We start from the raw sequence: 12,823 nt of genomic DNA on the forward strand, positions 1-12,823 counted from the left end.
TTGGGGAAAGAAAGTGGAAAACTCTGATTACATTAAAGGAGAGCAAAAAAATAGGAAGAAGAAGAGAAAAGCTTTCATCGAATTGATTGAGAAAGATGAAGATAAAGATGAAGATAATAATAATGATGATGATATAATGCAGAGTGGGTTAGTTTATGGGCTCCAGTAGCTTTTAGTTGATTCATTATTAAGGCAAAGGGAAAATACTCCAAAGGGGAGAGAGAGGATTAAGAGGATAAGGAAATGGGAGTAGGACAAAATGATAAGATGATGATGATGATGATCATAATAATAATAATACTATTGATGATAAACTCCAACTCCTACAAGACTATCAATCAGATAAAATGTTTACAACCACAGAAAAACTTACAGAGAGTAAATAATATCATGGATGTTATTTTTACTCCATTCATTATATATTTGGTGTTATTCAGAATCTTCGGAACTTTTTTTTTCTTTTGCTTCTTATTCTTGTTCAGAAAGTTTCTTGTGATTGTGATTCTGAATAAAAAAATAGAGAATTGGATTGATAATAATGATATGGAGATAATATATATAAAAGAATTATCATAATTATTATCATGCTGATGAGAAGGCGAAAAATTAATCATCAGGCTTATCATTCCCACCGAACTACTCTCAAGATGATTACCAACAAGTTATCAGTTCTCATAAGAATTGCATCTTGTTTATGGTGATTTTTTTTCGTATTTTCTTTTGCATTCACTATCAGGGTGACGATTCTTTTTGATTGAGAACTTTGATTTTCTCTTTTGAACATTTGCAACCACTGAGAGAATTCACTTTTCTCATAGTGAAAATCATGAAGCTCAAAGTGGTTAGAACTATTTAACATTTCGAAAGTTTCAACGACTAATGAACTTTTTTTTCTTCTCCAAATCAACAGGTATCCCCAATGGTAATTGGAACAGATTGAAGCGAACATTTTTCTTGTCTCAATCTTGGAACTTCAATCAAACTTCAATTTCTTGTTGAATTTACGATAAATATATACAATTAGATTCTCATGATGTTTACCATTAACTACATAGATTATTTGAAATCATTCGAATTATAATCTGTTAGTGGAAATTGAAAATCGCTGAAAATTCTGAGTAATATAATTATTCCAAATTGAGAGAAAAAGTTCTCTTCAGTTTTTTTCTATTTCCTCTCTTTCTCTTCTTCTATCTGGTTCTTATTAAATTCGATTGAACATTTCTGGCTTCCTGAACATAATCAGAACTTTGAAAGAATAAGAAGACAGATAAATAAAAAAAAAGAGAGAATTCGAAGAAAAGAGAATCTCGAAAATATAATCGTTCTAATCATTCCTGTTATCATCACATTCTTTTGGAAACTTTGGTATATAATTGAATATCTACACTACTCTACTTCTGGAATTCTGATTCTGATGAGAAATTCTGACGATGAAAGAAAAATTTTCACTCTTCCCCCTTCAATCGAATCTTGTTCTCTTCGACTTTTTCTTTTTGTATCAAATTAACGTCAATCCTGTAATCTCTTAGAACTTTATTTCCAAACCTTCCAACAGATTATCTTCAAATTCTATTTCATCATTTCTTTCCTTCATTTTCTCTCTTTTCAAATCCAAAACAAGTTCTCAATCTCTTCAGGTAGATGAATAATTTTTCTGGTCATCACGAATTACAGAAAAGATTAAACTAGTATACGAAGTTTTTTTTCTTCTTTTTCTTCATCATCATCATCTTGTTCTTCTCATTAACCTGCTAATTGTAATTCCAATATTAATTCTCAACATTTTCTACTCTTAATAATGGAACTGATTGTTTTACTCGACCGTGAAATCGTATCAAGAAAGTTAACCCAAGAATCGAGGGAAAAATTAGATCAACATGAAGATGACAATTCGATAAGAAAATTATGTCCATCCATTGAAGATAAAGTTATGGGTGTCACATCATCAGGTAATAATAATGAATTCATCAACTAACGGTAAAAGGTTGGTGATCACAATTAGAATTACCAAAAGTCAATCACGAAGAGAATCACGAAAAAAACGAAGGAAACACCGCCAAGAGAAGAAAGTTCAAAAGAGAAAAAAGAAAAAGAGTTGAGTGAGAGAGAGAGAAAAGCTAAGAAGAGAAGGGAGAAGATAGAGTTGGAAGAGAGTGAGAGAGGGAAAAGAAAAAGGGGGAAAGAGGGCAAAAGAAAGACAAAAAGAAAGGAAAGAAAAAGAGAGAGAGAGAGAAAAGGAAAGAAAATTTATAGAACAAGATGATTGGGGCAATCGCAAGTCGTCATTTGAACAGTCGCCGTCGAACTTCATCTCCCAATGTTGGATTAACACTTCAAGTTGCCTCAGAATCACGATTAACGATAACTCGTGAAGAAGAGGAAGAAGACGAAGAGACAGAAAGTGAAACAAATACAACAGATGATAAACATAAACAAAGGAGGAAACATCGACAATATCGACAACAACAATCTTCATCTTCTTCCTCTCATCATTATCCTCAACAGAAACAGCAACAGTATACAATTAATATTAGTGCCGATGAAGATGATAATGAGAATCATGGTAAATCATCAGCTCGGAATAAAACACTTAGTTTTGCAAGTGATAGTCAACACGATGATTGTTTAATTAGTACCAAAAGAAAGGAATATAATAGTGATTGTAATGATGATAATTGTGATACAATTAAGGATAACAATTTAAGGAAAAGTGAAAATATTAGTAACAAGTTAACTGTAAATTCAACTGTAACTCCAACAAATACAGCAACTGGAACAACAACAACAACAACAACTTCGACTTTAAAGGTTCCCGAAGATGTTAAGGTTAGGTCAAGATCTTCGTCCGTTTCTAGGCCCTCCATAAGTAGTGATATTATACAACCAGCGAGTCATTTACGTCGACGACGGGCCGTTGAAATTTCCGATCACAAAGCGTGCGTTTTATTACATTCAAAGTTGAAAGGGATGAAACTTGAGGATATTGCGTAAGTATCAAATTCAATCTAATTTAAATTATATTGTATGAATATAAATACCCTGAGTATCTCAGTTTCTTTCAGTTTGTCTATTACGAGTTCTGAAAGAAAAAATTTCTCTCTCTCTCTCTCTCTCTCTCTCTCTCTCTCTCTCTCTCTCTCTCTCTCTCTCTCTCTCTCTCTTTTCATTATTTTGCTTCTCAATTTATTGGTGATCATGTTCATCATCATCATGATATTATTCTGACATTCACTTTTAATCTACTCATCACCATCATGATGATATTTCATGGTATCAAATTTTTTCTCAACGATTATTACATTGAATATCCATAATTTCATCAGAATTTTATTATTTTCTTTTTTATATTAATATCCTTCAAAGTTAATTCACAAAACTTTTACTCATCCTCTCAGTGAACCCATTGAACATCATATCCATCGTCATGATAATGATGAAATTTACACTTATTGTTCATTCATGTTGACAAAATTTAGGAGTTAATTTGTTTGAGAATAAAAATTTTGATCACATTTTGATTGATAAACAATTTACCTTAAAGGTAAATACTAAATATTGATGATAATAAATAAAAACCATTCATCAAGTAGTCTTCAAGTTTTTATCCTTTCATGAAAATCACACTCAATCATAATCATCATCATGAGATGATAAATACATTTATCTTTTTGATTCATTGAGAATTGATTAAGTTTTAATGGTTAAATGATTTCCATTCATGTTATTTATCATGAAGAAAAGTGAAAAGAAAAAAGAAAAAAACAAATCAGAAAATTATTATTACTATTCACATTTTGGTGAGTTGAATCTTTACAGTTTCGAGCTGAAAAACAAGAGGATAAAAGTTCATGGAGAGAGATAAAAAATTCTGAATAGATTGAAAGGAAACATTAAATGAATGAGGAAGATACAAAATGATGAAGTGAAAATCAAATTGATGATAATTTTTCCTTCATCAGATGATGAGGTTTGATAGTATGAGAGAAAAAAGCATGACGATGGAAAAGGAAGTGAAAAATATTGAATGAAACCCACTGAATAGATTTTATCTTCCTCATCATCATCATTACAATGTCAATATTAACTTCAGATGGAAAAATATGAGTACATAGTTACCTTTAGAATTTAGGGTTTCCAACTTATACAATTTCGAGTTTTCATATTTTATCCTATTCTTTCCAACTCTTTTATCCAATCATTTGACGATATGTTACATTTAACCAGAACACGAATTCTGAACTTGCCGCTCTCTATATTCATATTTTCATATTTCTATCTTCATCTTTCCCGGCAACATTTTCTCCCTCCGATAATCAGATGGTGATGATGATGAATTTAGGAAGTCAGGGTAACGATAGATGGCAGAATATTGTTCAGAGTTTCAGAAGAAATCATTTTCGTTTCCATGGTTTTAGAGACGTCTCATTATTAGTGATAAAATTATCGAGTAAAGAAAGAGAAAGAGAAAGAGAAAAAGAAAGAGGAAACCAGAAAAAAGAAAGATAAAGATGGAAAAGTGAGTTGTTATCAAAGAGAGAGAGAGTGAGAAGCAAAGAAAAAAGAAAGTAAAGAAAGACTGGGAGGAATAATCTTGAGCTTCGCTCAGTGGTAACCTTTTTCACAAATTCATCGGATATTCAGTGTATATATGAATCAAGTATTAAATCCAGTGAAATATTAACCGTTATCTTTCAATTTTTCTTGTTCCCTTGTTCCGTCTTTGGTGTTTTCTTTTTGTTTTGTAAATACAAATATCTACTCTCCCTTTGATAAAGTTTACAAGCACTCACTGTAGAGGCTAACGGTGCTAACGTTGAAGCCTCTAAAAGTTATGGGGAAAGTGGATCAGGACCAAGCAATTTAAGCTCAGCAAGTAAAATGGCCAAGAGAAAGGGACCTTCCACGGAGGGCGGGAAGGGTCCAAGCTCGTGTTTCATCCTTAGTGAGGATAGTTTCCTACGTAGGAATGTAAAGGCCTTCACCGAGTGGTCAGTTTTCGAATATGCAGTCCTAGCGACCATCATTGCCAATTGTGTTGTTCTCGCCTTGGAGGAGCATCTTCCGGAAAAGGATCGAACACCATTAGCCCTTCGATTAGTATGTTTGTTTATCCATCGTCATCACCTTTAATCATCATTGGCCATCATCTTCATCCATTCATCATTTTCTTATTCTCTTCTTTTTTTCTTCTTCTTTGTTTATCTGATATTCCAAATTCAGGATAAAACGGAACCAATTTTTTTAGGGATATTCTGTGTAGAAGCTTCTTTGAAAATTATTGCCTCAGGGTTTGTGCTCCACAAGGGATCTTACCTTAGGAACGTTTGGAATATCATGGATTTCATTGTAGTGATAACCGGGTAAGTAAATTACTTGATTACCAATAACTTGATAATCTAATTCTAAGCTTATTTTTTCATACGATTAAATTTCAAATCTAGAATTAAGTTTTCTAATATCATAATCATTTTCCAATCCTTTCGTTATAATTTTTGTTTCCTTCCAAATTGTAGTTGTAACAATATCCTAGACTTTAATTGTTATGAGCTAATTTAGCTTTCATTTTCATTTTAATTTCTCATTGTTGTGATTTTCTTTTCGTTAATTGTTTGCATGTTTAATGTTAATCTATTATAATACAGGGCTATTCAGCTATTTTCGCCGATGTTTTTTGCAATTTTCTCAGCAACTAAGAGTCAAAGAGACTCGAGCCTTGAGTGGTAGGAGTTTGAGCGATACTCAATTGTCATATTAAAAGATCAAGGTCATTTGATGGTCATTCTATGATTTTCCACACTTATTCATCCTGGTTTAAGATTTTGAAGTTAGTTGTAACTGTCAATCAGAAGGTATTGCAGTTTAATTAAAAAGGTACTGAGATTCTTTAATTAATAATACTTATCATAACAGTTGACCCTAAAGACATAAGAGCCTGAAATTTTGATACTAGTGTTTTCACGTATACTGTTTTATGGTAATGCCTTCAAATGACCTTGAAACGCGTTATTTTACGTGTGACCTGAATGACCTTGATCTTTTAATATGACAATTGAGTATCGCTAAAACTCATACCACTCAAGGCTCGAGTCTCTTCGACTCTTAGTTGCTGAGAAAATTGCAAAAAAACATCGGCGAAAATAGCTGAATAGCCCTGTATTTTTACATATTTAGCTTTACCTAACAATAATAAACGAAAACTAATGTTTACCTTAATTGCAATAATTTAGTTGCCTAACTCAGTTGATTGAATGAAAAAGATACTAAGTACATACCTTGAGTAACCCAATTAGATGACCGGAATGACCATTGATAGTTAAATGGATTTAGATTTTTTCATATATATCATATGCTATGAACCTTAACAATCAACGATCAGAACAATTTACATGGAGTTAGATTTATCCTTTTTTTTAAGAAAAGATCTCAATTGAAATAATCGAAAATCAATTCCATTCTTTTCATAAACACCTTCGAACCTTTTTTTTCTCGAACACTAAAAGCTTGTCAACCAAAGTCGTGGAAGGAAGTGATTGGAATTTAGATCTTCGAATGCTTCGATCGTTTCGTGTTTTACGTCCGTTAAAAGTAGTTGCTCGGACTCCAAGTAAGTTAACTGACCACCACCAAGAAATAATGTTGACCCTTTTGAAAAGGATCAAATCAGTTGAACGAGATTTAAAAGAAATAGAAGAGAGAAACTTATTAATATAAATTGTACAAGTCAGGGGAATTCATTTTTCATCACAACTCGTGACATGAAAAAACTGAACAATTAATAATATTAAACTCATCGTTATATTTATGAATAACTGTTATCTTAATTGTTTTGTTTTCTGTTAATTTGATTATAATACTTTTATCATTGTCTGTTTAATCAATATCATGAAATTTTCTGGTACTATCTAAGCTTAATCCTAATCACTATCGATAATAATAATTAATTATCAACTATTATAACCTATTGTGTGAATTTTATTATAATATTGAAAGAGTATTGTTGTTATAATATAACAACAATTAACTTTTACTATTCGTTGCACTTAATTGTTTTCCAAATGTTAAATTGTTTCGACATAGTCTCTAAGTTTATAACTGTTTGTTTCTCGTTTCTATTTTTCTATTATTACTTTTTTTTACTTGTTCGTGATTCATAATAGTATCTAAATCATTCGTTATCTGTGTCTATATATCTATTAAATTTAAGAATTTATCGAATTATAATCATTAAAATGATAATATTTTTCGAAAACTTTTTCGTTAAAATTTCCTCGGGTTCTTCAATTAGGTTTGTCACCTTATTACCCGATGAGATTCTCGATTTAGGAATAGATTTGAGAACCCTGAGAGCCATTCGAGTGTTAAGGCCACTTAAACTGGTCTCTGGTATTCCAAGTAAGTAGTTCTAATACCTAGGATGATATAAATAAGAAAAGAAAAACAAACGAAAGTACTAAAGTTCTGATGGTCTCAATTTCGTTACGAACTTTATCAAAGTACAAAGATTAAGTTTCTTTTGGTTGAATTTTTTTTCACCAGCTAATCGATTTATGAATAGTTCATGTGAAAATGACAGACAATTTATGATTATCTCATTAATTTAATTACCAGGTTAGCCTTTGGTAATTAGTCTATTAATTGGCAGAATAATTAATTGTTAACATGAACTTGTTTGCAATTTTTTTTCAGCAAAAAAAACTGATTATCCATAATATTAGATTAGCAATCACGATTTTCATATTAGATTGAGTTGTTTGATTATAATTAATGACTGATAACATTTGTTAAGTTGATTGTAATGATAAATGTACAATCAATGACTATGATATCACTTTGGTTAAACAAGCATCAAAGATATACTGGTTAACTTAATCAGCTGATATGAGTATTTAATTTTTCATTCAACTGTAACACTTAAATTTAATAATAATTGTGAATTTATATAAATAGTTGCTTTTTCAATGTTTACTGTTAATCTAATTGTTAATCAATTCGAGAGAATTAAGTTAATCAACATCATCATCGTACCAATATGAAAAATGTTGTTTACAATTACATTTGATTCTCAATTGATTATCAAGGTTTTATTGTTATTAAATCAGGAAACAGTTTAGGAAAGCCAAAAAATCAGATCAATATCTTACTGATTTCCACAAAGAAATGTTAATGAATGAAGAATAGGAAAGTTCTGATAGTATTTCTTGGTAATCAGAGGATGAAAGAGAGAGAGAGAGAGAGAGAGAGAAATTTAATAGAATAACCCAAAATTTCCGGTTCCCATTTGAAATGATGTTACTGATTATTTTACCATTAACATGAGATGATGATTGTGATACTTTCTCATTGCCTTTGCATCATTCAGAAACTTAATCGTCGACATGCTCATTGCAGAATTTTCCCTGAAAATTCTGGTTCATAAATAATACTATTATCATGATACTCATATATTATACAAGGAGTTTGCACCAGGAAATACTCAGCCCATGTTTCTTTAGCTTCTCTCTTTCTTTTTCATTTTGGTTTTCTTAGTTTTTTTTTATTCTCTCTCTTCTTCTTCTTTTTCTTCTTATATTAATACATTAAATTTATTACATGAATTCAGTTATATATTATTTTATCATGATGATCAAACTTATCGATCAAAAATAGTTCACATTATTCTTATCATTAGAGTAGGTTCCAGTTTCATGGATCTTGGTGTTACCTTTCCAGCTCTCTGATTTCGTCATCAGAATTCAGCTTCCCCCTCTCTCTCTCTTCTTAAATTCATTGTTCCCTATCAAGCCTCTCAATTATTCCTAGAGTCCTCTTGATCAATTCCATCATGGAAATTTTCAACAGAACTCTGTGATTTTCTCAGTGGAAAGGTGGAAGCCGCTGACCTATTTGAGATCTTTTTTTTTTCATTCGAACTTATTTTTTGTTCCCTTCTTATCCATATTTCTGTCAAATTCACTTCTATTATTATTATTTATGAATTAAATTATCATTCTGATTATCATGACTCTTTGAATCATCCGCTGAATCGTTTATCTGTCCAATTCAGTGCTTTTTGAAATCTCCATTTTCTCATTTATCTCTGCAAGTATACACATAAGTATTTCTATGAAATTAAAGTTCTGTAAATTTGAATATAATTTAGAACATGAATTCAGCATGATAATGGTAATAATTGAATAAGCACAAGGAATTATAATCAGTCCCATAAAAGCTGAATATTGGAACTTTTTTTTCTAAAAGTAAATATTCAAAAGATTCAATAAAAAAACATCCAATGAGTTTAACGATAACTTTTACAACAAAAGGTATTCAGTTGATTTGTTTATTCTAACTGTTATAAAATTGTCTGAATTTTCATCATGCTGAGAAAGAAAAAAGTTTCAGAAATCTTATTAACTTTGGAAACTATTTATTCTGGACTTGAAGATAAATATTATTATTATTATTGTTACTTTCTATTTTTTTGATAGTTCATTGTGAAAGATATTCACCAGAACTTGAGCCAGAACAATGATTTGTTGGTTTAAATATTTACCCTTAGGGAATTGTTGTTATTATTATTAGTATACATTATGTATTGAGCATTATGCTTGAAAGATGCTGAATCATTAGGAAACTAACGTTATATTGAGAAGTGAAATGTTAATACATAAAGTATTATGATCGTTTGTATATATACTATTGGAGAGGAAATTTTCTCTTCTCTTTTCTTCAACATTCTTCATGGTAGATAAATAAATGTGTATTTTCAGCTCACCGGAGGAAATTGAATACACGCAGAGGCAGAACTCACATAGAATTGAACATTCTTAGGTCTCTCTCTCTCTCTCTATGTGTCTCCAGTCGAGAAAAATAAATGATAACAATGAAGAAGACGAAGGAAAAGAAGACACAACAATGACAACAACATAAAGATAATAGGAAGAATGAATATCTTCTAGAAAAGAGAACATATTTTTCATGATGAGTTGGTGGTGGAAAAAGTTCTGAGAAAAATTACAGTTAAACTATTCTTGTCTCTCTGTTTTATTCATTTCTCATGATATTGTATCAAACTACTTAACGTTGAACTCAATTGAGGTCATATAAATATTAAGAATTAAATTGGATTAACAGTAAAACTAATCAAGTTATAAAGGACAAAGAAAAGGTTACGATTATCCAATGGTAATTGAAACTGATTCAGTTCATTTTGTTGGAGAGAAAATTTTTTTTTCTATTCAATGTAACAATCGAAAGTAATTTAAATTTTGTTTCTCCTTCAACAGTCAATGAATCATGTTGATAATTTACACCAAATCAGATGATATTAATGATCTAATTTTACTCTTAAAAGTGAAAGGAGAATTGATAATTATCAATTAATCAATAAACAGTAAATGAGTTATCGTGGATTTGGAAAAGTTTGCTATGTAATATATTCAGACAACGAGATAGATGATATTTTTTTTATCTCTCTCACAGTTCTAACATGAAAAATTAGAACAGAAATTGAAATTTTCATCGTGAACATTAAACTGAACAGACACTTAAGTGATAATAGTAGAGCATTTTATATAAATTTACTTGTGAACATTGAGTTTTATAAATTGAATGGATGGTTGAGAAAAATAATACTCGAAATTAATAATGACCCAAAAGTTTTTTTTCCATAACTTGGGACTCGGAATTTTTTTTTTCCTCATGTAATATGAACTTTTCTATTCTATCTTTCAGGTCTTCAAGTTGTTCTCAAATCTATCATCAAAGCTATGGCTCCTTTGTTACAAATTGGTTTATTGGTTTTGTTTGCAATCGTTATATTTGCCATCATAGGCCTTGAATTTTACTCAGGTTCACTTCACCATACCTGTGTTAGCCTGGAAGATTTAAGTATGAATATTCATTCAATTTTCTGTTCTATTATCATATATGTAATTCAATTAAAATCTTCATCATCATCAAAAGTATTAGATAATTGTTGAAATAACACGATGTTCATGATAACAGGAAGATGAAGCAAATTAATATTGGCATAAAGAAAAAAAAGAAACACACTCACCACCCACAGAATTAAGTCAATAATGTTGATGATAGTCATGGAAGAAGAAGAGAAATATTATTACAAAAATAGAAGAAGAGTGAGTGAGTGAGAGAGAGAGAGAGAGAGTATAAAATAAACCAGAAAATCGATTTAACCCAAAGAGGTGGAAAGAAAATACAGAGAAAAGAAAAAAAGGTTTCGAAGTAAATATCGATTGAAAATAGAACATCGAGAATTCAGTTCTTTCTCATGTAACAAATTACGGTTCGTTAGCTGGGTAACTTCAAAATTGAACAAGGTATATCTTTACTTAGAATAATGAGTTTTCTTAATCATGGTAATAATAGTTTTCTCACAATTAAATTGATTCAAATTGTTATAACTAGAATGCTAATGAACAAGGTGCAAAAAAGAGTGAGTCGGTGAGAGAGTGAATAAGATTATCAATGAACTTTCAACAGAATCAGAGCCTTAACCAATTTTCTAAGCTCATTGATGATCCTTTTTCTCAAAATAATAACTATTCTAATTACCTATGAGGTTATGTTTCCATAATTGAAGAGATTAACTCATCTAATGAAATTTGAATCACAGATATCAAATGAAGGTGACAATTGAGAATCATCAAGATCGATATAGATGAAGATTTTATTTGTAATTCTAATTTGTGGCTGACTAATTTATCATTTTTCTTTCTTCTTCTCTCAATTAATAACAACCTCCGATTCCCTATGAATATTCAGCATCGATAATTTTAGACGGGGAACAAGAAACTCCCTGTTATTGTGGTAATCCAAGTAATTGTGATGATATCGATGATAAAAAGAGAGACAATGGAGCTCATTTCTGTGATTTAAATATATCTTCCTGTCAAGAAGTTTGGAAAGGACCTAACTTCGGGATAACGTCTTTTGATAACATCTTTTTCTCTATGTTAACTGTTTTTCAATGTATCACTCAAGAAGGCTGGACCCAAGTACTTTATTGGGTAAGAAACTGACCACTTTGATTGTATCGATAGCAATTCAATGATTCTGACAACTTTGATTCTCTATCTTCTAGATGAATGATGCTATGGGTACCAGTTGGAATTGGATTTATTTTGTCATCCTCATTATTCTGGGTTCATTTTTTATGCTCAATTTAGTTCTTGGTGTCTTAAGTGGGTGAGTTGAGATAATTTGTTTTCGTTTCGTCTCCATGATAAATACTTCCACTTGAGAGTAAATTTCGCATTTAGATACAGCCAAAGACTTTACATTTGCAACCACTTTTTAAATCATTCAAGATAACTTTTGATATCTAACCAGTTGACCATTTTAAGACTACGTCACTTAAATTAGTGGACAAACTTATCATCATATCTTTGGGTTAACTTTATCTCTCATTGATTATATTCAACTGCGTGGATGATTTAAAAAGTGGTTGAAAACTCAAAGTCTTTGGCTGTATAATCAGGTTATTCAATGAATGAATTTTTATTCAATAATTTGTGTCGATTTTATCTGTTTGATGTAATAGTTTCACCTTCAATTGCTTAGGGAGAAGTTTTTTTTTCTCTTCTCATGGAACTTTGGTTAGAATTGAGAAAAAGAATTGGAAACAACAACGATAGAAAAAAGTTCTTGTACTTCCGAGTCTATTGAGACATTTTTCTACAAGTTTTCTTCTTCTTTCTTTTACAAAAAGTAATCTGCTAAAATAGATGAGCCTTAAAAGTGCCCTGAGGCAATGAAAAAAAAAGCAGAAGAAATAAAATCGAATTTAAAGTTGATGAAGAAAAAAAAGATTAAAATTTTA

At 30.5% G+C, this 12,823-nt stretch overlaps 1 protein-coding gene across 7 annotated transcripts in view; it reads left to right on the plus strand.

Moving 5' to 3' along the window:
* LOC128386696 (voltage-dependent calcium channel type A subunit alpha-1-like) overlaps window positions 1-12,823 on the plus strand; it is a 107,547-nt gene that overhangs the window by 64,302 nt on the left and 30,422 nt on the right. For 6 of the 7 annotated variants that reach the window (XM_053345765.1, XM_053345766.1, XM_053345764.1 and 3 more), the window contains exons 2-8: window positions 911-2,990; window positions 4,779-5,100; window positions 5,224-5,363; window positions 7,289-7,395; window positions 10,717-10,872; window positions 11,767-12,011; window positions 12,086-12,189. In XM_053345765.1, the coding sequence (XP_053201740.1) occupies window positions 2,263-2,990; window positions 4,779-5,100; window positions 5,224-5,363; window positions 7,289-7,395; window positions 10,717-10,872; window positions 11,767-12,011; window positions 12,086-12,189 (1,802 nt within the window). In that variant the 5' untranslated portion in view covers window positions 911-2,262. Of the gene's footprint in view, window positions 1-910; window positions 2,991-4,778; window positions 5,101-5,223; window positions 5,364-6,503; window positions 6,608-7,288; window positions 7,396-10,716; window positions 10,873-11,766; window positions 12,012-12,085; window positions 12,190-12,823 lie in introns of all 7 variants that reach the window. The other variant, XM_053345769.1, reaches the window with a different exon arrangement.

Source organism: Panonychus citri, unplaced genomic scaffold (genome assembly GCF_014898815.1).
Source record: "Panonychus citri isolate SS breed McGregor unplaced genomic scaffold, ASM1489881v1 Contig00072, whole genome shotgun sequence".
NCBI lineage: Eukaryota > Metazoa > Arthropoda > Arachnida > Trombidiformes > Tetranychidae > Panonychus > Panonychus citri.